The sequence below is a fragment of the Thamnophis sirtalis genome, unplaced genomic scaffold, assembly GCF_051295495.1.
Source record: "Thamnophis sirtalis isolate CommonGarterSnake01/CBP01778 unplaced genomic scaffold, rThaSir2_p1.2 scaffold_6, whole genome shotgun sequence".
In the NCBI taxonomy this organism is placed as follows: Eukaryota; Metazoa; Chordata; class Lepidosauria; order Squamata; family Natricidae; genus Thamnophis; species Thamnophis sirtalis.
The window spans coordinates 124,796,576-124,822,772 of NW_028261386.1; the positions used below are offsets into that span (position 1 = coordinate 124,796,576).

Sequence of the window (26,197 nt, forward strand, 5' to 3'; positions counted from 1 at the left end):
GCGGCTTTTTGCATTTGACTGATGGTGATTTTGTCAATTTTTAACTGTTTTAAATGTAATTCCAGTGCTTTTGGAATAGCACCCAGTGTGCCAATTACCACTGGAATTACAACTGCTGGTTTGTGCCATAGTCGTTGAATTTCAATTTTTAAGTCCTGGTATCTTGCGATTTTTTCATGTTCCTTCTCGGCGACCCTGCTATCACCTGGTATTGCGATGTCTATGATTGTGACCTTATTTTTCTCAACCAGTGTTGTTGTTGTTGTTGTTGTTATTATTATTATTATTATTATTATTATTATTATTATTATTATATATTAAATTTATATGCCACACATTGTGCTGTTTGAGGAGACTCTGGGCACTCTATGGCATCCTCTAGATATAAGTTTCACCTGAGGACCGTAAAATATTCTGGGATTCCTATTTTCCTGAAGACATTATACAGCTTGACATAGACAATCTAACTAAAGGACATTCTGTAAGCAATAAAAAAACATACTGATTTTTTAAAAAATAGTTCTATAGCTTTCTTGATTATCTACTGTGCATCAACTATAATTTTCCTTATTCCTTGACCTTTCCATAACTCATACTGAAGGATGCACTTGGAATTCAAATGTTAATTAATAGCAATAGCAGTTAGACTTATAAACTGCTTCATAGGGCTTTCAGCCCTCTCTAAGCGGTTTACAGAGTCAGCATATCGCCCCCACAGTCTGGGTCCTCATTTCACCCACCTCGGAAGGATGGAAGGCTGAGTCAACCTTGAGCCGGTGAGATTAGAACCGCTGAACTGCAGATAACAGTCAGCTGAAGTGGCCTGCAGTACTGCACCCTAACCACTGCGCCACCTCGGCTCTAATTAAGATGTGGATGCAAAAGAATTAACTATGCTATATGTTTAAAATTTTATGTTTTTAGAAAAGCCACAGTTTCTACCTAATATTTATATTCAAGTTGATATAAAGTCATATAAAGTTGATATGAATCAAATTCAACTCCTGGTGACTTATATCACGATGAAATTACCTTCATGTAGTATGATAATGATTTACTATTGCATTTCTTCCAGGATATATATTTAACTCCCTGAAGTTTAACAGACTGTTGTCCCAAATATGCTTTTACAAAAGGCAACTGGACTTTCTTGTTTTTTTCTTTAAAGACCCTTTGAAGGGACACCTGAGTATGACAGAGATAAACCTCCAAGTGCTTCAATGACCCTCTAAAATGATGCAAATGATCAGCTGTCTGCAAGGAATACAAATCCTTCCATTTCCCACTATCCTGTCAGAGCTGAAGAAGCTTCTTGGATGACAAGCGAGATGTCTTTGAAGAAAAAAACAACAACAAGAAGGTCCAGTTGTGTCCCGAAAAAAGCACCTTTAGGACAACCGTGTCCTGGATGACTAAGAATCTCTACAGACTTATAATAGATTATTGCTTCTTGGAGAAACTTTCGTTTATGAAATCCATTTTATTTACTTACATGGGTCTCCATTAAAGTGCCTCGTATTTTAGTTTCAGAGGAAGAAACAACATAGCCCTTTTTGTGTAACATTACATATAAAAGAATTGGAACTTTATTAGGAAAGCTGCAAAAGTAATTTCAGAATAGGTTTATTTGTTCCTGTGATATCGGCAACTTCACTTACTACCAACGTGTATATCAAAAGGGAACATAATATAGATTAGATTAGATTAGATTTAGTTTATTTGTATGCCGCCCTTCTCCGGGAGGGACTCAGGACGGCGAACAACTCAAAAGGGGGAAAAGGGGAACATAAAACACAATACACGTAATAAAAATATACAAGAATCATACAGCCATACAAGTCGAGAGGGGAGGGGAACTCATCAACCCCAGGCCTGCCGGCACAGCAGGCATATACATGCCTTGATGACCAATACAAAAAAATAACATTTGGAATAGAGGATGAATCTCAATCTTATTTATCACATAAATAATATTTACATGATATGACTTTTTAAGAAAGCTTAAAATATATATGTGGTGAAAGACATTCCTATTTCTTACCTACATTTCCAGTCATTAAGTACGAATTCTGAAAGTCCATCATCCCCATTCCAACAATGTGTATAAAATCTTCAATCACCTGCATTAGTTCTATGGAGCCGTGGTAGATCTTTAGGATGAAAAATAGAAGGTCTCACGCTCAGTAACTGCAGGGTCCCAATTTGTACAAATAATCACCAGCAGCATGACAAAAATGAATGAAAGCTATAACAATTGGGCGCCTTTTCAGCAATAGTACATGCTCTCATGGATCAACCTTGTTTTCCCCAGAAACATCTAAAATGGATTGTCATATGTGCACTGAAAGGTAGGGGATCTTTTGGAATACAATGAGAGTTAAATGAGAACCTCCCGGGAGAAGTAGAAGGGACCTGCTTGAGTTTCCTGATGAATTTAGCACACTGTTATTTTTTTGATTCAGTGTATAAATTTACAGTCATTATTACAATGTAGGTAATTTGGCATTGCAAGTTCTCTTAATAAAAAATCAAAAGGAAAATGTGTTCAACTCATGATAAAAAGAATAAAATTTTGACTGTTCCATCCCTGGAGAGCAGTTATGCAAAGTCAATTAAATATTGGGGGGGGGAAATGGATGATAAATAGATATCGACAAAAATTGATACATAAATTCTTAAAATCAAAAGATGAAGAAGCAGTTGAATGAATTGCGCATTATTTTTGATTTGGCCTTTACATGCTAACTTTACACATATCATTTGCATATGTATCTTTTCAGATATTTTATTTCTGGACAAAGGTGGAGAACTATTTTAAACAATTATTTTGCAGCATTATTGGATGCATGTCACTCACTTAAGGCTAACTGTCTTAAATATATATCTTTAAAAACTCATTATGGCAAATCTAAAATCCTACTGAAGGATTTCTGAAAGTGCTCCTGCCAAATATATCATCCCATAAGTTATAAAATATGCATATATGGTTTATAACAAACAATGAATATTTAATCTAATGACATCTTGTGGAAAACCAGTCATTTCTTTCCTGACAATCTATCTTGTTATGTTGTCTTTTAAGCATTCTGAATTATACATGTGCAAATATACTAAGGCTGGGACAAACGAGGAAACTTTGGTCAATTACAATATTTATATCATAAAGTCAAGAGAGGTAAAGGTTCCCCCACTCCAGTCGTGTCTGACTATAGGGGGTGGTGTTCATCTGTGTTTTTCATCTGTGTTTCTTAGCCAAGAGAACCAGTGTTGTCTGAAGACATTTATGTGATCATATGGCCAGGATGACTATATACTAAAGCAGAAGGAACGTTGTTACCTTCCCACCAAAGTGGTACCTATTTATCTACTTGCATTTACAAGTTTTGGAATTGCTAGGTGGGCAGGAGCTAGGGCAAGGACAGGAACTCACCTTGTCACGTGGCATTCAGGTCTTGAACCTGGGCTGTCAGTTTTTCAACTGACAAGCTCAACAGTCTTTACCATTGAGCCAACACACCCCCTTAATGTCCATATAAGTATAGAAAAAGAGCACAGATGGAACAGGCCAAATATCTCTTTGGTGTACCATCAATTAAATACAAGCAGAACATGAAGTCTTAATTCTCTCTGATTCTTTTTTTCCCCAATAAAGTTATGTTGCCCTTCAGCCTATAACTTCATGAGCAGTAGCAATTATTCATAGCCTTGAAACCTACATATTTGACAATCCAAGAGGTGAAAACATACACTCGCTAGACACACAGTCCTTGCAGGCCAACTAGGATGATCTTTGACTGATGAATCAACAACAGTCCTTTTGAAGCAGAAAAGAGGAAATGTCAATAGCACGATGGATATTTACCTGCTGTGCATCTTCCCATTTTTCTTTGTTTTCTTCATCCAGAAGGTTGCTAACTATTTGAAAGAAGTTCTGAAAATTCAAGGAGACAATTACTTTTTATTAAAAAAAATGGATGCATTGAAACAATAAACTATTTTTTGAAAAACACAATGAAGTCCTACATAAGCTTTGTAGCCAATTCTGCTCATAAGCCATTTCTTTAAGTCAGAAGTAGTCAATTTGGAACCTTTCAAACATCAGAGATATAGAACCTTATTTGATTCTGACTCTGTAGGATGGGGCTGAAGAAGTCCAAAATATGTGAATTGCCCTGATTTCCTCCCCTAAGTCAAGAAAAGCCATGGTTTGTTGTTGATGTGATAAATAGTAATGATGCTTACAACACTAGAATATTTGTCACGATAACCAGATGTATTAACTACTGAGTTTTCTTTGTGATCACTATTATTTAGCATTGAGTTCTGTTGCCATTACAGTTATTTATTAGCCCTCTATGTGAGCTAGATATTTTTTTTAAAATCAGATCCATCTGTTATGGCACCTACGAAGCACTTTACCATGAGATGCAAAGGCACTCAACTATCCTGGCCTTTTGAAAAGTTGTGATGAACTGGTTCTTCCCCCCAAAGATTGGTTTTTAGTTGAATTCTATATTACATAGCAATAGCAATAGCAGTTAGACTTATATACCGCTTCATAGGGCTCTCAGCCCTCTCTAAGCGGTTTACAGAGTCAACATATCGCCCCCAACAACAATCCGGGTCCTCATTTTACCCACCTCGGAAGGATGGAAGGCTGAGTCAACCCTGAGCCGGTGAGATTTGAACAGCCGAACTGCAGAACTAGCAGTCAGCTGAAGTAGCCTGCAGTGCTGCATTTAACCACTGAGCCACCTCGGCTCTTAGCAATATCACTTAGACTTATATACCGCTTCACAGTGCTTTACAGCCCTCTCGAAGCAGTTTACAGAGTTGGCATATTGCCCCCCAACAATCTAGGTCCTCATTTTACCAACCTTGGAAGGATGGAAGGCTGAGTCAACCTTGAGCCTGGCGAGATTCGATCTGCCAAACTGCTGGCAGCTGGTGATCAGGAGAAGTAGCCTGCAGTACTGCACTCTAACCACTGCACCACCATGGCTATATGCAGCTGCTTTGTGAGTTCCATATGCTGCTTAGGTCATTTATTTATGATTATTTTTTTATTTTTTTATGTGGTGTGATATAGTTCTATGTAAGTCTATATATAATGTTCTGTATACTTATAGACTGTTCTTAGCTTCTTAGGATTATATGGGTGGACCTATAAATTCTCGAAATAAATATTTTTTTTAAAAAAATGTGTTTTAGACTGCATGTTTGAGAAAGATATGCTTGCCATATCGGTGTTACTCTCTGGCAATTATTGTGTAAAAGTGAAAAAACACATAATTGCTATAGCACCACCTGGTAGCATCAGGATATATGATTACAGTCCTCTCTCTTTGTAAATAAATGAGTACCAGAGGCTACAGGAAAAAAAAATATTTAAAGAAAAGAAAAGGTAAAATTGTAGAAAAACTCATTTCAACTTTAAATATTAAAATGTAGATGGTCAGTGTTGCCTAAGATGAAAATACAGTGTTGTTGTGTTCTAAGAATTCAGCCACTGCAAATTAAAAGGGGGAAAATCGAATAGGAAATATAAAAGTAAATTGAGCAATTGAACAATTGAGCATACAGCAAGATAGTGTTGATCCATTGCCAGTAAGGAAAAGCTAAATTTTAGGGAATCAATAACACAGATACCCTGAAGGTTTAATTTCAAATTGATAGACAATGCAGTATCTTTAAATTAAGCCAAATCATCAATGCTTTGATAATCAAGTTGAGTTCTTCCCACTCAGCAATATCTATTGCCATTCAACAATCCTAGAGGTGGTAAAGATAACGGAAACTGGGAAACATACAGTATTTATTTATTAATCAAATTTATATAGCTTTAACTTCTTGTTTCTTATTCAACAAAATCAGTGGTATTTATTACCATATTACTCTGTTTAGGATTATGTTATACAGAATAAAAAGGTAAAGGTTTCTCTCACACGTATGTGCTAGTCGTTCCTGACTCTAGGGGGCGGTGCCCATCTCCGTTTCAAAGTTGAAGAGCCAGCGCTTTTCGAAGATGTCTCCTTGGTTATGTGGCCAGCTTGACTAAACGCCAGAGGCACACAGAACGCTATTACCTACCCACCAAAAGTGGTTCCTATTTTTCTACTTGCATTTTTACATGCTTTTGAACTGCTAGGTTGGCAAAAGCTGGGACAAGTAACGGGAGCTCACTCCGTTACACGGCACTAGGGATTCGAACTGCTGAACTGCCGACCTTTCTTATTGACAAGCTCAGCGTCTTAGCCACTCAGCCACCACTTCTCTCGTTACGCAGAATATCTTCTGAATATTTGCTTGAGTTCAGTGAAGCTTATATTTTAGTACACAATTTTCCATATAATCCTAAATAATTTGGTTCATTTGAACAAGCTTGGAAACGTCTCACATAAATCAGTGGTTCTCCACCTGTGTTCCGGGGACCCGGGGGGGGGGGGTGCAATACCATCACAGGGAGTCTACAAAGGCTTGAAGAATATTATGGCTTAAATCTTGAGTTAAGTCTTCGTGTTCCATGGCCACAAAAGGTATTTAAAGGCAGTCCATAGAGCAGAAAAGGTTAAGAACCACCGACATAGCCAATAGTTTTGTTCTTTTCTAATATAGAATGCAACCAGATCCATTCATCATTGGGATACAAGCCAACAAAGTATTGAAAACAAATCTGACCCAAGGCAATTGATTGTCTATAAAGGTTTAAAATGGCAATACGCCATTCTGAAGGACCAAGTTATGAGCTACCATTTTACTTTCAGGTTCTCCTTCTAGAAATGGTGTTTGCACTGGGCAGCCTTTCTATTACCAAACCAACAACATTTCCCAGGACTGAGAACAAAGTCATCCTTAACCTTATCCATGTAGTTTATGTTTATGTAGTTTTCCTCAGGGGTGGGTTCCTCCTGGCATTACTGCTGATTTGGTGCATGTGTGATTTGCGTGCACGCGTGAGCTTTGCTCACACACATGCACAGTAAATAGGTCTGTGCATGCGCAGAACATTGAAAATATCAAAAATACATGCTGTGGCAACTGGGGAACCAGTTAGGGGGCGTGGCAAACTTGCCATCACCTACCGGTTCGGCAACTCAATAGCAATTTCCACCACTGGTTCGCCAGAACTGGTGTGAACCGGTAGCAACCCATCTCTGGTTCTCCTACATAAAAAGCAGCTACAGAATAACTTTTTCTGCACATAAATTGTATAAATTCTGCAAATGTACCACACATATGAACAATGTATGAGGTTGGTATCGTATATAATATTCTGAAAAATCCCAAATTCTTGTCTCAGTTTAGAATCCAGGTCAAAATGCGAATTGATTTATTCTACCAGATGTTACTTGGGACAGAACTGGGTGATGATATTTATTTCTAATTACTTTATTACCAAGATTTGAAACTTCATCATACTTGAACTGGAAGGCTAGAAGAAATGTAGACTTGATAAATGCTAAAAATATGAATAGGACAGAGGTGGGTTCCTACTGGTTCGCACCAGTTCGGTAGAACCGGTTCGTCAAATCTACCGAACCGGTTAGAAGAGGTTCCACCAGTGGACCTGGAAAGCAGGCCACACCTACAGAAGAGGTTCCAAATTTTTTTGAAACCCACCACTGGAATAGGAGGAAGAACAAAATCACCCACATATCTATGAGGCATTGAAAGAGAGGTACAGTGTGAACAATTCAGTATCTGAGCTTTTGTATGTTTTGCATATGGAATCATTCAAAAAGCTTTAGCTATCCTTTCATTAAAATAATATCAAATAATATCTTGAAAGTGCTCTAAAATATTCTGCCACTCTACTGTCGTCCCCCACCCACTCACAGCTCCAAAGCCCCCATATACTCCAAAAAGAACAGCGCAGATGCTACAGAAGGAACAGTGGATGGGTTTCAAAAATTGTTCGAACCTACTCTGTGGGTGTGGCCTCCTTTGTGGGAGTGGCTTGCTACTCATGTGACCGGACAGTAGTGGCTTGCTGCCCATGTGACTGGATATGAAATTATGAATTAGTACTTAGGTCGGTCCAAGTAGCTGTTCAGAAAGTCTGGCATTGAAGCATGCAAGTCTTAAAGCTATCAAGTTACAAGATCCTTGCACCCCTAACCCTTTAGAAAAAAACAACAACATAGGGGTATTCAAACTTTACAGCTTTAAGACTTGTGGACTTCAACTCCCAGAATTCTTCCTCCAGTCACGTTGGCTCAGAAACTCTGGCATTGAAGCATGCAAGTCTTAAAGCTGTCAAGTTACAAGATCCTTGAACCCCTAACCCTTTAGCAGAGGTGGGTTTCAAAATTTTTTGGAACCTCTTCTGTAGGTGTGGCCTGCTTTCCGGGTCCACTGGTGGAACCTCTTCTAACCGGTCCGGTAGATTTGACAAACCGGTTCTACCAAATACGTGCGAACTGGTAGGAACCCACCTCTGAGAAGGAAGCAGGCAATAGCAAAAGCATCCAGCAGCAACATTTCACAGCAGCCCATCTCTCAGCCTCATCTTAGCATCCATCAGACATACAATCCTCCGAAAATATGCCAAAATTGGCACCCCACCCAAAACCAATCCAAGGAACCACTACCAAAATTGTAAAAGAGTAGTGCAGCCACTAACACACTGTCAAACACTGTAAAACAATTAATTTCCCCTCAACAGCTATCTTTCAGCTTGCTGCATTCTGGTCCATTCCAGCCCACTCCTGGACCTTAAATCCAAACAGTCTAAGCAGCCAGAAACAGTGTTACTTTATACATACAGTGGTGGGTTTCAAAAATTTTTTAGAACCTCTTCTGTAGGTGTGGCCTCCTTTGTGGGAGTGGCTTGGTAGTCATGTGACTGGATGGGCATGGCCAACTTGTAAAATGTGGTGAAACTCACTTAACAACGCTCTTGCTTAGCAACCAAATATGGGCTCAGAAACTCTGGTATTTGAAGCACGCAAGTCTTAAAGCTGTCAAGTTACAAGACCCTTGCACCCCTAACCCTTTAGGGAAAAAAACCCAGGGGTGTTCAAACTTGACAGCTTCAAGACTTTAAGGTTTAGATAGGACTCTTAGAGGTGAGCGGGGTGATTGGTGAGCCAGCCAATCAGTGAGTGGCGGGTGGAGCAAGCATCTTGTGGACGGGTAGGGGGAGGGAGCTGGAACCGGTTCTAAATGGCACAGTAGATTTGTGGAACCTCTTCTATAGAAGAGATTAGAACTGGCAGAAACCCACCCCTGGTGTATATATATGTAGTCCTTGTTTGGAGACCACAATACTGCAGAATACACATACTTGCACATACTGCAGAAACTGCAGAAACACACCATGTAACAGTCATGAGGCCAGCCCAAATGTGTCTCCTTCCCTCTTCGCTAAATTTGAATAAAATTTGACGACATTTATATTCCATTTTAATGTATCTAGTCCTAATACAAATACTTGTCTGAAAAAAAAATCCTGACCCTTTTCTGAAAAAAAAAAATCCTGATCCTTTTTATGCACAGTACATACTTTCACTGGAAGATTTGAAGCAGCAGGAAAAAAATAATATCTGCAACTATTCATCTGAACCAATTTTAGTTTGGTTTAAGGCTAGGTTTCAGCATGGAGACAGCATATTCCTGCTAATGAGCTGTGTGTGTGTGTGTGTGTGTGTGTGTGTGTGTGTATGTGTGTGTGTGTTTGTGTGTGTGTGTGTGTGTGTCCATCATTTGCTACTGGTTTCTTTGGTGGCTTTCAAGACAGCTTATCATGGTATCCTTCTAGACTAGCTGAGGATTTTGGGAGCTGACGGCACCATGGTAGTGAATCTGGCTATTTGAGAGACCGCCTTCTGCCAATTACCTCCCTGCGTCCCATCAGATCGCATAGAGTTGGCCTCCTCCGTATTCCATCCGCCAGTCAGTGCCGACTGGCGACTACCCGGAGGAGAGCCTTCTCTGTTGCGGCTCCGACACTATGGAACAATCTCCCCGTGGAGATTCGTACCCTCACCACCGTCCAGGCCTTCCGCACAGCCCTCAAGAACTGGCTAGCCCGTCAGGTCTGGGGCTAAACCTATTTTCGCCCCTCCCGAATGTTGAGTGAATGTTGAGTTTTATTGTTTAATTTTTTTTGTTCACATTTCTTTTTGCACTGTCCTACACTCCCTTTCCTTTGTGATTGTAAGCCGCCCTGAGTCCCCTCAGGGAAAAGGGCGGCCTATAAATGCTCAATAAATCAAATCAATCAATCAATGTTACAATAGTTCTCCTCCTCCTTGCCTGATATTTAGTTTGTGCTGGTGTTGGCAATGGTTACATTTTTGGGCCCTCATCTATAGTGTGCCTTAAAGCTCAGTGCTTTAGCTCCTCCTATAACATCTATAAAATCTATTAAACGTCTGTGGGAGATCATCCTCCACTTCAGGCTTTGTTATTTGCAATCTATAGGTGATATTCAGTTGCAGATCAAAAGTCTAGATCAACCTAATGATGCTGTCAATGTTGCAGCAGATTGAGGTTTGTAATCTACTTACGAAAGACCAGGACTTGAGACCACGAAGGTGAGAGAAACAGGTTCATTTGATGCATCGAGTTCAGCATGTTCACACACCAAAATCTGAACTGCCTGGGCTCTGCCCAGGATGCTACTTTTATGCCGTGTTCTACACTGTGCATTCTCAAGGCGTTTCCATACATGAGACAAGCATGACATTTCAAAAAGGGGAAGTTCATTTGGAATGTTACAGAGAAGTACATAGGAAAATACAAAAAAGAGAAGTTCCTATAATGTCTTAAGCTGTCAGCAGTTTTACCTCTGTTCTATCTCTCACCCACGCCTGACTTCCTGTGCCCCTCCTTTACAGGGTCTTGCCACACTGTTCAGCCCTATTTTTAATACTTATGAGGAAGTTGGGGAGAAAGTTCACTCCAGCTAAAAGTCAACTTTGGAACTCCAGGGCACTAGAATGAAAAGCTAAGCTAATATGAATTTATAAGGTCCATTCTATTAAGACCACCTAACCTGGCCAGCCACTGGTGGGTTTACCTGTGCACCCCCTCCTGCATCATCAATAGTAACTGGAAGCTGTAGATATGGATAAGGAAGAACAGACTCAGACTCAAAACCTAGTGGCTGTTGATTTTTGATTCTACTTAGAGCTGGGGAGTTTCCAGCCTTAGTCTTTGATGGGGTTCTACTCCTGCTCTCTAGGCTGGTACACAACCTGGGGGACATCTTGAACTCAAAGCTCCTACTTGGATCAGTGGAAATACCAGCAGTCTTTGCCCAGCTCCAACTGGTGCACCAGTTGTACCTAATTTGCCTTGGGAGCACTTAAATCTGTCATTCATGTTGAAATTGTCCCATAATTGCGCTCTACAAGGGACTGCCTTGAAGAGTATTTGGCGACTTCAGCTAGTCCAGAATGCGGCCGCGCGAGCGATTGTGGGTGCACCTCACTTCACCCACATAACACCTATCCTCTGCGAGCTGCACTGGCTACCGGTCGATCTCCGGGTATGCTTCAAGGTGCTACTTGTCACCTTCAAATGCCCTTCATTGTAGTGGATCTGGGTACTTGAGAGACCGCCTACTGCCAATTACCTCCACCCGACCAATTAGATCCCATAGATTAGGCCTCCTCCGAGTCCCATCTGCCGGTCAATGTTGACTGGCAACTACGCGGAGGAGAGCCTTCTCGGTGACAGCTCCGACCCTATGGAACGATCTCCACGTGGAAATTCGTACCCTCACCACCCTCCAGACCTTCCGTACAGCCCTTAAAAACTGGCTATCCCGTCAGGCCTGGGATTAAAGACTGTAACCCACCCAAATAGTATGAATGTTGTGCTTTTAATGATGTACTGTCTTATGTGTTAATTGTTTGTTTCCCTCCCTTTTCGAGTTGTAAGCCGCCCTGAGTCCCCCCAGGGAAAAGGGCGGCATATAAATAAATTACTCAATACTCAATACTCAATACTCATTTGGAAGCTACATTAATGTAAGCTTCAAAGAGTTCTTCTGGAATCAAACAACATCTAACTTTCATTTAAAAAAAATAATTCAGGATATTTCATGGCCCTTCAGAATTTCCAAGTTATCTGTTGGTCAAGACTCTGTCAAGTAAGGTCCTTCCAGGAAAATTTGACAGAACATGATAACATGAAGATACTCAAAGGTCAATAATTCTAATAAGGAAAAGGGCATTAGAAAAAGCCAACATGTCTGGAGAAAAAAAAAAGTTTTAGTTGAAAAAGAATCCCAAACCAAGATGCAATGATGTGGCAGAAAGAGGAACAAATCACCAAGGATGAGCTCATACAAGTAGCAGATTTATAGAGGTGAAATCAAAAAAAGGAAACATTCACAGTGGGCTGAGATTAGCAAAGGATGTTGAAAGCATCAAAAGGGTTTCTTCAAATACTACAGAGTAAAAATAAAAGGAAGAAAAAGAGTACGCCAGCTACTCTGTGAAGATAGCAAAGGAAAACCCAAAGGTGCTTTTTTCAAGAGGCAACTGGGTTGTCTTTTTTCATTGAAGACGCTTCGCTTCTCATCCAAGAAGCTTCTTAAGAGCTGAAGAAGCTTCTTGGATGAGAAGTGAGACGTCTTCAAAGAAAAACAAGAAAACCCAGTTGCCTCTTGAATAAAGCACCTTTGGGACAACCGTGACCAGGATGTGAATCTCCATAAACATATAGCAATGGAAACACATCAAGGAGAAGGCTAAGCTACTATTCTGACCCATTTTTCCCTTGTGAAAATGATATATGTTCTAGTAGATGGCTGTGAAGAAATAGTTCATGTGGTAGGATCGTACTCAAGCTCCATATAACATGGCAGGAAATATGTAATGGCTGTCAGGCCTGCAATTATATTCCTTTTAGAATTTTGGCCTGCCACACTTTCTCTTATTTCATTATGCTGTTTCATTAGTATAGTTGATGGGAGGGGGGAATAGAAAGGAGTAGGATTGTGGAATGTATTGTTGTCATTCTTTTCTAGAAGACCAAGGTCGTCTTTTGTCTCCGCACCTGACTGGAAGCAGCTGGGTGGAGATGCAAGTGTGGAAGAAGAAGATTGGATTGTGGGTGTGGGGACAAGATCATGAACTTTTAACTGGGTGGAATTCTGATGTAATTTCCAGAATTGGGATTCCACAGCAATGTGCTAAGATGTCTGCTTTATTAAATTGGAACTTTAAGGATCATTTTGCCTTGGACTCTGATTTAATTCTACATGATACTTGGAACGCTGACATTGACTTTACTGAGTTCAAATATCTAGGGCTAAGTGGACAGTATCCTAGGATGTTAAAGGTTCTCACTAGTTGGTTGACCCAAAATCTAGCTATTATATTACTTACACACGCAGACACAGACACAGACACACACACACACACACACAAAAACACACACACACACACACATCCTGAGTAATATTTAATCAAAATTTGGGCCTTTAACTTCACATCAATACTGGGGGAAATTCTATAAATGAGTGCTTTGTAAATAATATGACTGATTCCTGGAAATCCACATATATTTGCGAATAAAAAAGATTAAGCTCATTTTATATCTTGACAGTCTAACTTCAAAGCAGCCAAAGCCAAAACTATATAATTCAACGTGTCTTCAGAAAAAAAAAATCAAAATACCCATCTTTTGATTACAGACCTAAAGAAGGGGCTGAATATTTTATTTTGGAAAATGAAAACTAGGTCAATTTGTATTGAAATAAAAAAAACCCAACATTCCTCAGCATTCACAACTACATAATGGACGTCCTTTTATTGTCAATTGAAAAATACCACATAGAATATGCATATAGAAGGAGTAAAAATCAGATAGTCACTTTCTCTGAAATTATTGATTTCATGGGAAAAACCTTTCCCTTTTATGTCTGTGGATGCTTAATCAAATATGTGACCTGTCATTTAGTTTTGATTGAATGTGCATTCATGTCCAATTGCATTATAGCCCTACTGATAAAACTAACCTTAAGTTGTTTGATGCATGGCCCACATTTTATTCTTCAAAGAGAAATGAAACTGGATAGAATGTGAATGAAAGTAGACCTGGCGTAATTAGAATGCAGATCTATTTTTTTTCTGGTAAGCAGAGTTAAAGCCTAAAAATCAGGCACAAAAATTTGACTGTATTCTTTTGTATTTTTAAAACCAGTTAGCTCAATTTCCAATTACAAAAATGATTTCGGTGTTTCATAGGAGATTCTAATAAATGAGATTGTCTGAATTATTATTGCCCTTTTTATGTATCTATTATCTGGGATCCAGATAAGCGCTTTGAGCACTTTTAATATAAGCTGTTTCCACCATATTATAGTTCCCAATGTGTATATTGGTATATGCTGGATTTGCAAATTTCCATATATATATATATATGTGTGTGTGTGTGTGTGTGTGTGTGTGTGTGTGTGTGTGTGTGTGTTTTGTGTGTGTGTGTGTGTGTGTGTGTGTGTGTGTGTGTGTGTTGATAAATAAATAAAGGGAGACTAGTATAGATCTATTTCAAGCTATTTAGCTCTCATCAGCTAGCCATATCCTTACTGGGATTTGAACCTGGGCTATATTACATACTAGGCAGACTTCTTAGCCATTAGGCCACAGGCTCTTATCCTAATGGCCTAATGGTTGGCCTAATGGCCAAGAAGTCTGCCTAGTATGTAATATAGCCCAGGTTCAAATCCCAGTAAGGGTATGGCTAGCTGATGAAAGCTAAATAGCTTGAAATAGATCTATACTAGTCTCCCTTTATTTATTTATCAGCACAAATAAAAAAAACACAAATATAACAAAGGCAATAGTAAAAATATTGGGTTTCTGTCGTGATGGACTCTTGTGACGAGCCGATTGACAGATGATGGAAGCAGTTAGCTTCCTCCCATAATTGGGGCTTACCAGGGCTTGTAAAAATCTAATATATATATATATATATATATATATATATATATATATATATATATATATATATATATATATATATATATATATATATATATATATACGTATGTATGTATGTATGTATATATATGTATGTATAAGGTCATGCTGGATTACAATTAAAATAGCATTATAGATTTGATCACAGAACAATTTATGAATGGTTATTCATAATTTCATTTTCAAAAGGATGCACACTTAAAAAAAAACACGCCTGAATTTTATGATAAAAATTAGTTACCAATAAATCATCTTGGATTCCTGCCAGGATTTTATTTTAATGTACTTTATGCTCTGCCTTGCCTAGAATGTAAAAATAATAACAATAATAAAATAGGCAGATTCCAGTTCTGACTTTGTTTTAAGTCTCTTTTGAAAAATGGCACAGTATAACCATTTTTAAGTATCATTTTGTTGAATAAACCCCAATACAATTTTATTCAAGGACAATTTTGTATGCCATATAACAATCAATTAGTAATTAAAGTGACTTAATCAAAGTTACTAATTAGGAAATATATTTCACCTAAATGCGCAAGCAGCAGCCGGAAGTTCTCCTGTACTACAATTCCAAAATGGTACATACCAGAGAGCATCAACAGTTATGGTGTTCTGTAGGATAGCAGATTTACAAAAACGAATCAGCCACATTTCAACACTTATTATTTTGGCTGATCCTAATCAATTGAATTCCAAGCTGTGTAGCATTTAGGGATGTTCATTTATTTCACTGCATTTTTATGTGATTTTATCTCACTTTTCATCCACACTGAGTATTCAAGACCATTCTGAATACTCAAGACCACTAACCATAATTAGAATATAAAATATGAATCAAACATGAATTTGTGTTCATCAGTGTTAAAGTTATTAACAAATCAAAGCTTGTTAGAAAAACTGTCCCTTGGGCTAAAGACAGAGTGGAAACACAAAGTTGTGTAAAGTTGTTGCCAGGGGGTAAGGGTTTATTGGGTTTTGCATTTGGGGTTTTACTACCTGGAGTCACCGTAAGTTGGGTGGCCATATAAATTTCATCAATGGAAAAAATAGTAGAAGCACAGGATTGAATGGTGGGGTCCTAGCTGCTCTCTGAGCATGGCTGTTTTTTGCAGATGTTTCATTACACTGATGATGTTACCAAGTTGGGTAATGAAAGGTCTGCAAGAAAGCAACGAAGCTCAAAGGATCCCAAATATATATTTTTTCTTAATAAATAAATAAATGCATTCCACAGTAAGAACCACTTTCTTCAAAAGAAGGTGGCCTTTCTTGCAAATGAATGGGTCTCTGTAATTTGGAGTAGAATTGAATTGAATTGAATTGAATTTATTGCATTTATATGCTGCCCTTTTCCCCGAAGGGGACTCAGGGCGGCTCACACTCCAAGTCAGGGAAGGGGGTACAGATAAGGGATAAAAAAGACGAACAGAACAATACACAATTTAAAAGCACACAACAACCATACCATTCGAGGGGGGGGGGCAAAAGCTCTTTAGCCCCAGGCCTGTCAGAACAGCCAGGTTTTAAGGGCTTTGTGGAAGGCCTGGAGGGTGGTGAGGGTTCGAATCTCCACGGGGAGCTCGTTCCAGAGGGTCGGAGCAGCCACAGAGAAGGCTCTCCTCCGGGTGGTCGCCAGTCAGCATTGGCCGGCAGATGGAATTCGGAGGAGGCCTAATCTGTGGGATCTAATCGGTCTATTGGAGGTAATTGGTTCAGAAAAGCCTCTCGTCCTGATCTTACTGTCTGTCCAAGTTTGCAACAAGAGACAGTGAGACCTTAGGATATTCAAGCTTAAACATCCAGCTCAACACCTTAAATTAAGGCTGTGAGAAGATGGCAGTTAGCAAAGATCACGGGTGTCAAACTTCCGGCATCACATTGCCCTCACGTGACGCATCACCAGTTTTTCCTCTTTGCGGAGCTGGGGTAGGTGTGGCCTGTAGGCCACCAGTATGACACTCCTGGTATAAATTATCATGCGTAGTTATTGTAGTGGCTAGTTATTCTGGAACGTACTAAGTATGCCAACTTTTCAATCAAATAAAGTTTCTGCACACTTTTCAGGACTTACTAGACAGAGAATAGAGTGCTATATTCAAGATGGGATAAAACCAAAGCATAAAAGCTAAACAAACAAAGGCAAATCCCATCAACTCAGGGGCAGATGGCATGAACACAATTGGAAAAAAAATGCAGTGATAAAGCTGACAATGTCCTGATAAGATTCTGATATCTAAGGACCAAGAAGATATTAACAGAGTTGCTTGCATTTTGTATTGTCCTTACAATGATGAGCTAAGGGGATGGAGGACTGTTATAATGAACTGCTGCATATTAAAATTTATCACTACACTTCTAATACTGAGCATTGCACGAATGCTCTTAGCACTCTGAAATATTGACCAGACAGAGGCTAAACAAAGCATTATCACATTTATGGGTTTCAAAGGAAGCATTGCAGCTGTTATTTTTATATTGGTATGCTGTAGCAAGGGAATGTTTTCAGAAAAAAAATGGTTTTAATTAGCATTTGCAACAAACCAATTAACCAACCAGAAATGTTCCATTCCTTGCTCACAAAGCCAGCTATGCAAACGGTTGCATGATTAATTCTTAGAATAAAATATTTGTCTACTAAACATATACCCGTGTCCTTTGTGCATAGAAATGTAGCAATATTCAATAAGGATTCTAAGTCTGGGGTCATTGGATAAAATTAGCATTCAATGAACATCTACGAAAATCTGATCACTTTGAAATGGTTATTTTCATTCAAAGTGAAAAATCAGATGTTTCATTTGGAATGAAAAAAAATCATCTGAATGGTTATAGAAATTTGGAAGCAATTTATGGCTAGTATGTTTTTTTTTAATCTACAACTTTGGTGGCTATTGCTTGTTATATGACTATCATCAAAAGTGAACAACGTTTGGAACGATCTCCCCGTGGAGATTCGTACCCTCACCACCGTCCAGACCTTCCGCACAGCCCTTAAGATCTGGCTATCCCGTCAGGCCTGGGGATAAGATTCTAATCCGCCCCACCCGAATGTTGAATGAAAGTTGTGTTTTATTGTTATTTTCTTTTTTTTATTATTCATGCACAGTTTTATGTTGTTGTTTTTTTTGTCTTGCACTCCCCTTCCCATGATTTGTAAGCCGCCCTGAGTCCCCTCAGGGAAAAGGGCGGCCTATAAGCTTTAATAAAATGAAATGAAAATGAAAAATGGTAGAACAAGTATTGAAACCAAGCCTCATTTTAGTAGACCAGGATGTTCTAGAATGGACAAGACTGAATGTAGAAACATAGTCAGTTTACTTGGGACATTAAGAGAAGCAATCTAAGAATTTGTCCTTGGTGCCTGTGTCATTCCCTGTAGCTGATGACAGAAAGGATGAAAGTCTATGAGTTTTGCTGTTGCATTTTAAGATATTGGTCAGTTGAGCCAGGCTTAGTAACTTCCTTCAGTCTTTTCAGCTTCTTTGGTGAAAAAAAGCATTAATTTTTATATTGCAATACTTTTGACAATAGATTAGACAAGCTAGACAAAGCTTAGATTTGATATACTATGCAATAGCTTCTACTCTACATATATCATTTTTATAGCAATTTAGATTGCACGTAATTCTAAAAGGTCGTAATACTCCGATGTGGAATAGTGCTATGCTATTACAAGTTTCACATTCTAATGCAAATCCCATCCCTGCCATCATTATAGGCAGGGATGGGATTTGCATTAAACTTGCATCCCAAGTTTAAAAGAAATAACAACTACAAAGCTGCAGAGGTGGCATTCAGCCAGTTCTGACAGGTTCTGGAGAACCAGCAGCAGAAATTTTGAGTGGCTCGGAGAACCGGCAAATAGGCTGGCCCCGCCCCTGTAGCCTCCCAGCTGATCTTCTTTTGTTGCCTTGAACAGGAAAACAGAACTGGAAAGCAGGCTACTGGGGTGGGAAGGGAATGGGGATTTTACACTATCCTTCTCCTGCCATGTCCACCAAGCCATGCCCACAGAACTGGTAGCAAAAAAAATGAATCCCACTACTGCAAAGCTGTACCACTATAGTTAAAATATAGTAACTATTTTTTTCACTGTAACATAAGTGAACTATGTCTAAGATGCTGGCAGCAGGGGGAGTAGTTAGAACATAATGTTTTCATTAATATGAAAAACAGGATTGCACTTCTGCAAATATAATAATTTTGTGACAACATAAAGAAGAAATCTGAACAGGGAGTTCAAACATAATGATAAAAAAAGAGTCTGGGTTCCAATCTGCAGCATACAAAGCAAATTTAGAAGCATTTTGATGGCAAGATGATGATACCCTCACAGTGTCATCATCATGCCACAATTATGTACTTGCATCCCACCATTTCATCATGGTTTACTTCAACACACATTTTTGGTTATTTCCTCATGCTGCCTTTGTTTTAGTGACTGGACAAAAAAATGAGCCCCACCCACCATCCAGGCCGTTACAACACGAAACAACAATAGACACACAGCCAGCACCAATCAGCACCAATCTACCAATCATGATACAACCACACAATCAATCATTCTACCTACTGAAACAAAGCCAGCACTCCACACATCCCCACCAAAATATATAGAAAGACGGCAGCACCGATCACACTTTAAGCCCAAAACCCAGCCTGAAGATGGCGAGTGAGACCTTGCTGAAACGTTGCCAAGACAATCTCAACCTTACACGGGAAAAGACCTGAATACAACAAGACCACCATACCGACCTACACACAGACACACACACACACATGGAAATAGTGATTTATGATTGTCTTTCAAACCTGAAAAGGAAACTGTAGTTGAAATAGTTTTATAAATCTGATTCAGAGAACAATGCAAAAGATGATTATACATTCAGAAGCAATGATGAACAATGGCTTTCTTGAACGTTTTAATCCTGCAAAAGATGGCTGGGTGACCTTGGGCCAGTCACTCTCTCGCAATCCAATTCACCTAAAACAGGCGTTGTGAGGAAAATAGGAGGAAGAATGAATATTCAATATGTTTGCCACTTTTAAGTTGTTTATAAAGGCAGGATATAAAAAAATATAGTATTAATAATAAAATATATTAAGTCTTTTTTCATATTGTTCCATACCTATGGTTATGATATATGCTATAACTATGGTTTCACATACCTGAACACCATCTGATGCAGGGATGTAACTTGCTCTCTTGAATGTATCTGTAACATTTCTGAGAATTTCCACAGAAACTAAAAGATCCCCTGCATAAAAATTCTTCCTCTGCGTTAAATCCAAAAGAGTCTTCGTCACCTGGGACATTCCTTCCCCAGCCAGCGTCCTCTGTCCTTTCGCAAGATGTTCTTTAATCTATAAATAATAAGGGAAAATAAAAACATTAGAATCTGCTTAGTACCTATTTTTAAAATGCTATGAAGGTTATTTGCTTGCCTGGCACATTGGGATAATAAATCAGGAAAGGGTCAGATGGGTGTATAAAACTGTGGCCTGTGTTTCACTTTGAGATTGCTTGTTTTGAGACTTTCACACAATTAGAACCTTTCCCAAAGTTTAATTGCATTGTTTTCATTGTTCATTTGTGTTCATTTTGGTGTTAGGGTATTTAAGGATAGTGTACCGTATGTACATAAACATTACACTAAAGGGAGATATGATGGAACAAATTTTAGGAACTCCTGCTATAAACATTTCCAAGTTCAAGAACTCTACTGTACTGTACTGTACTGTAGGTGGCACAGTGGTTAGGGTGCAGTACTGCAGGCCACTTTAGCTGACTGTGATCTGCAGTTCAGCGGTTCAAATCTCACCGGCTCAAGGTCGACTCAGCCTTCCATCCTTCCGAGGTGGGTGAAATGAGGACCCGGACTGTGGGGGCAAGTTGCTGACTCAATTTGCTAAAAAAATTTGTAAACCGCTTAGAGAGGGCTGAAAGCCCTAAGAAGCGGTATATAAGTCTAATTAATAAATAATAAATAAATAAATAAATTGCTGGGTAAATGCTTCAAGTCAAAACATTTACACTGTCCATACACATCTTTATGTATTTACTATAACACTTAGGAGTATGGAAACGATCAGAAACAGACTCATCTGCATGCCCACAGCTCCTCCTAGTTTTAGTCCTAGGCTTACAAGTCCTAGGTTTATAACATGAATGACAAAATTTGCAGAAATTAGGTAGAGAGAGAAAGAGTGTGTGTTAGGGGACTGGAAACAAATCACACAAAAAAGCTGGTGTAGAGCTAATGAACTGGAGAATCTGGAAGATATTATCTTTTTTAAAAAAAAACCAGCTGTAGCTTTATACAGAGCTTTCATACATATTTTCTAAGAAAACCAGACATCGCTGCACAAATAACCACTTTATGACAGCAAATAACCACTTTATGATAGCAATCTACATTCTATTCAAGTCTCTGGCAAAGCATTGATTTATAGGTTCTTTTATATTATGTATGTGATAGAGATAAATGTGAAAAGAATAGCACAGTCGAATCTGACTGAGTCAGGCTTGCTGTAGTTTTGAGCAATTTATCCCCTAAGATGAACAACTGATGGGATCAAATCATGCTGGAATTTATTTTGGCACAGCATAATACGTTCTATTTTACCCGGCTGATTTCTTAAGAAGCAAAATCCAACTCTATGCAATTGCCAGGTGACGCTCTCTTTTTTTTCTTTCTATCTCTCGTGCTGTTTCTTTTGAATTTAAATGGGTGATGTGATCTAAACCACACAGAATCACTCTATGAGGCAGGTGGGCTGTTTTCAAGCGTGATTTACAAACAAATACTTTTAAGACTAATAGATGAAATAAAAACCTCTTTTTGTCTATGTAACTGGACTTAATGTCTGGAACTACTATAGAACTTCTCCAGGTACTCACTGTTGCGCATGGAAATGGAGATATGTCTTGTTAAAAGAGAAGAACTATATATTGCCATTCACACACATATGGGAGCTTTTTATTCTTCTGTTGCCCCCATTTTACATATCTTATTTAAATGATGAAGGGGGTGGGGGTGGAAATCCAGTGGCTTCAAAGGGGGGAAAAAATTAAACCAACAAATTGAGTAATTATGACATGAAGTCAAGGGATGATGCTAAAAGATACCTTCTTAGGGGGGAAAAGACAACCTTGGAGTAAACAACAAAAGGGACTCAGAATTGTATGTAAAAGAGCAGAGTCTATTCTACCCATGTTGTTCTACATAACAATCTAGTAAGTAAAGTATATTTTATCTCCTTGACTGTTTTTTTTTTTAAATAATAACAGAAAATGTCTTTGCAGTCCAATAAAGAAAAAGTGGTCCCTTCACTCGGTATTAGATGTTTTGAATGCAAAATATATAGAGATGAAAGCACATTTCTGGCTTTGACTGTGAAATATTTCCAAATTATGCACAAAAACATTAGATTCTTACATTGCACACTTTTCAGTGATGACTGAATATATTAATACTCTTTTGGAAGAAATAATTTTGTCATCAATAAGTCAGTAGATTTTATAGATAGATAGATAGATAGATAGATAGATAGATAGATAGATAGATAGATAGATAGATAGATAGATAGATAGATAGATAGATAGATAGATATAGATAGATAGATAGAGATAGATAGATAGATGATAGATAGATAGATAGATAATATATAGATATAGATATAGATATAGATATAGATATAGATATAGATATAGATATAGATATAGATATAGATATAGATATAGATATAGATATAGATATAGATATAGATATAGATATAGATATAGATATAGATATAGATATAGATATAGATATAGATATAGATATAGATATAGATATAGATATAGATATAGATATAGATATAGATATAATGTGTGTGTGTGTGTGTGTGTGTATGGATAGATAGAGATAGAGAGATATATAGATATAGATATAGATATAGATATAGATATAGATATAGATATAGATATATAGATATAGATATAGATATAGATATAGATATAGATATAGATACACACACACACACACACACACACACACACAAACACAAAAGAGACATAAGAGAATTGCAATCAGTCATCAAAAGCTTAACTAAGGGAAGTTACAGCGTTCTTCTCTAATGGTTACAGCTCTTAAGAAAAATTTAGAAACCTGAGAGGTGATGTATGAGGAGCCATCTCCAAGCCAATATACAAACAAATTACAGCCATTAGGTCTAGAAGGGGTGATTTCAAGAAGAGACAGTAACTTAGATCTGTCTGTGTTATACATGGGGCAAAATAGAAGGACGTGCTCCACAGTTTCAACCTCGGTTCTGTCACAAGGGCACAGCCACTCGAACAGAAGATTAAAATACTGTCAAGATATTTTGGCAAGAGCAATAACATATTCAGTTAACCATGCTATCTTCTCTTTTGTTACTCAGATGCTAACAGTAACAAAGGTGCATTGGGTTTTTAGTTACAATCAAACTATTTATTTATTAATTATTTGAGATCTTTTAAGCTAGAGAACTTAAGGGCAAATTATACAAGTCCCTAAGCCTATGTGTAGAACTCAAATTGGCTCAAGTACAATAATAACATTTCTGATGAATTAACATTTAATCACAGTGTGAGTCAGTTGTTTTGTTGTGGGTATTTCTACTTATAAATAATATTTGCAATTTTTATTCTATCACATGGGGCTGCTTATATTTTATGACTCTGTAAGAGTTCCTTCTTCCCTTTCTCTTCTTGTTCAGTAAAAGCTGGCAGTAAGGGAGGGATTTTTTAAAATGTATACTTTACAGCATGGGCCACTCTCTTGAGCAATAGCCTTTCCTCCCTTCCTTCCTTCCTTCCTTCCTTCCTTCCTTCCTTCCTTCCTTCCTTCCTTCCCTTCCCTTCCCTTCCCTTCCCTTCCCTTCCCTTCCCTTCCCTTCCTTTCTTCCTTCCTTATTTCCTTCCTTCTTTCCTTCCCTCCCTCCCTCCCTCTTTCCTTCCTACCTACCTACCTACCTACCTACCTACCTACCTACCTACCTACAAACAATTCTTTTGTCACTGTAATTTCCTGCAAGGTATGTTAGCTTGAAAGAAAGTGAAGACTTAATAACTCTTGAACTTCAAAGTTCACCAATTATATTTATATAGAGCTCATGCAGCGGTGATTTCTGCAGGGTTGGTTCTTGTCTTTGCCTCATTTCCAATTGTTCTGTGACTAACTACAAAATGTTGCCCTTCCAATTCAAGGTGCCTACAATTCAATATAATATTAGGTCGGATGTTGTTAAAGCCATGTTATGTCAAATGATATTTACTTTGGATAAAAAATTTTTTTGCTCCCATTGCGTTTATTCTTTTGTAGTTCCAATTTTAATATGTAATTTGAATTGTTTACTTTTAAGTATATATTCATGTGATGTTTTGATTATAATATCAATGTGAATAGTTTCGTTACTTTTTGTAACTGTTAATGAAGAATTTTGAAATGTGCTAATTATCTTTGTCTTTGAATTCTTCCAAACAATTGAAAATATTGCTTAAACAAACATGTGATTGTATAGTTGCTTAATTGCATAAAATGATTATCCTTGCTTTCCATTTATAGCTAAACAAGGTAGATAATCAGACGATTTTTCCAATTTTTAATTTTCCAAAGCTATTTTGTTTGGAAAATAAAATAGAAATAGTTTGCTTATAAAATAAGTGTTTTTGATTCTCACTCCTTGTTTTGTATCATTTTGAGCATGTGTAAAGAAGCATAAACAGAAGAATCAAGTTTTTCCAATATTAATCCAACATGAAATGGTGGGTCAATGAAAATTAATAAGGAAAGGCCAAATGAATAGCAATAATGAGCCAAATGGAACAAAATTGAATGGAAATAAAGATTGAAAGGGTACCAGTAGAAACAGGAGAATAACTTAGGATAATCCTACACTATTCATCTGGCCACTCTTACAATTGCATTCTTTTTCCTATACAAGCCTCAATATTTAAATACATTGCCTCACCCCTTTCAATACCGTTAGCCATTGCCAAGATAAGTCCTTGTTCTTAGATTCAGGGTTGACCAAAACAGAGAAATTCCCATAATTTCAATAATTTTACATAAGAAAAATATTGCTGTGTTGGCTTAACAATTTGTATCTGCCAATTTTGTAGGGACAGCACTCTTGCCTTCTGTGGCATATGTTTACCCTGTGTGAGGTTTATGTCCAAAATAACAGATGGCATGATGCTGATTTTTATAGCTAGATGCCTCCATCAGTTTTCCCACAAATATAGTTATTAAAAAAAACCCTAGACAATGCTTACACAAAGTTCTTAAAACAGTTTAGAAAATTTGGTATTTTTTATATGAAGCAATATTGCATTATGTTTGAAGCCTATCTACCAATTTTATAGGGACAACAGTTCAGAAATCTGTTATGGAACCAGTTTTATGGAACAATCATTAAAAATGAACAATGTTATGTCCTTGTTGTTCTGTTATTCAGCAAGTATAAGCTATATAGATGCATCTACTCCAAAAGCTCAAGTTCCCTCTTGAACCCAGAGCCTGTGGGATGTATTTAACTCCACTGCTTGTGGAATGACTATGTTGTTACCCATTTTTATTTGGATTGTGAGCAAATAATTGTTTTAAATCCTATCTCTTAAGATTGCAATTATCTATTATTAATCCTGTTGACACTGAAATGGTGTGTGAAGAATTTGCCTGCTGATGATGTTTAATCAAGGATAACTTCTTTAAGAGTTTGTCTTTTTTATCTTTATAATGTGAGTTGACAAGTAGAAGAATCAAGGAGGAGAAAGCTGAATTTCAAAAAGCTAGATTGAATGGTTACTTTTTAAAATGGTAGGTTGACAGATAAAAGATTGGGGCAAATGATACGGTTCTTATTTTAGGAAATGAAAGCATGGGGGGGGGGGTTGATATATTATGGCTATATTTTAAATACACTCAGGCTGTTAATCTATGCCATGGTTCTTTGGGTTTATATTAAGATTAATTACAGTCACTTGACTAGGTATGCAGATAGAGACACAGGGAAAAATAGCTAATCTGCTACACTGAACACCTCTTGGAAATTGGTGTAGGAACTGTTAATAGTTAATTGTCCAATCACCTGGATACTGTTTAACACTGTCATCTCCACACTATTGATGATTCTGGCTTTTTACATTAGCTAACTGTTTTTATCTTCCTCTCAGTTCCTGCATCCACATAGGAAATTCTGTGAAACCATCCAATTGTGATTTATTCATTGTA

At 37.8% G+C, this 26,197-nt stretch overlaps 1 protein-coding gene across 3 annotated transcripts in view; it reads right to left on the bottom strand.

Moving 5' to 3' along the window:
- Positions 1-26,197, bottom strand: part of ADGRB3 (adhesion G protein-coupled receptor B3) — a 549,324-nt gene that overhangs the window by 307,733 nt on the left and 215,394 nt on the right. For all 3 annotated transcript variants that reach the window (XM_087718921.1, XM_087718919.1, XM_087718920.1), the window contains exons 10-12: positions 20,109-20,303; positions 3,863-3,931; positions 2,042-2,150 (exon numbers count right to left, since the gene is read on the bottom strand). In XM_087718921.1, coding sequence (XP_087575047.1) covers positions 2,042-2,150; positions 3,863-3,931; positions 20,109-20,303 — 373 coding nt within the window. The remainder of the gene's footprint in view (positions 1-2,041; positions 2,151-3,862; positions 3,932-20,108; positions 20,304-26,197) is intronic.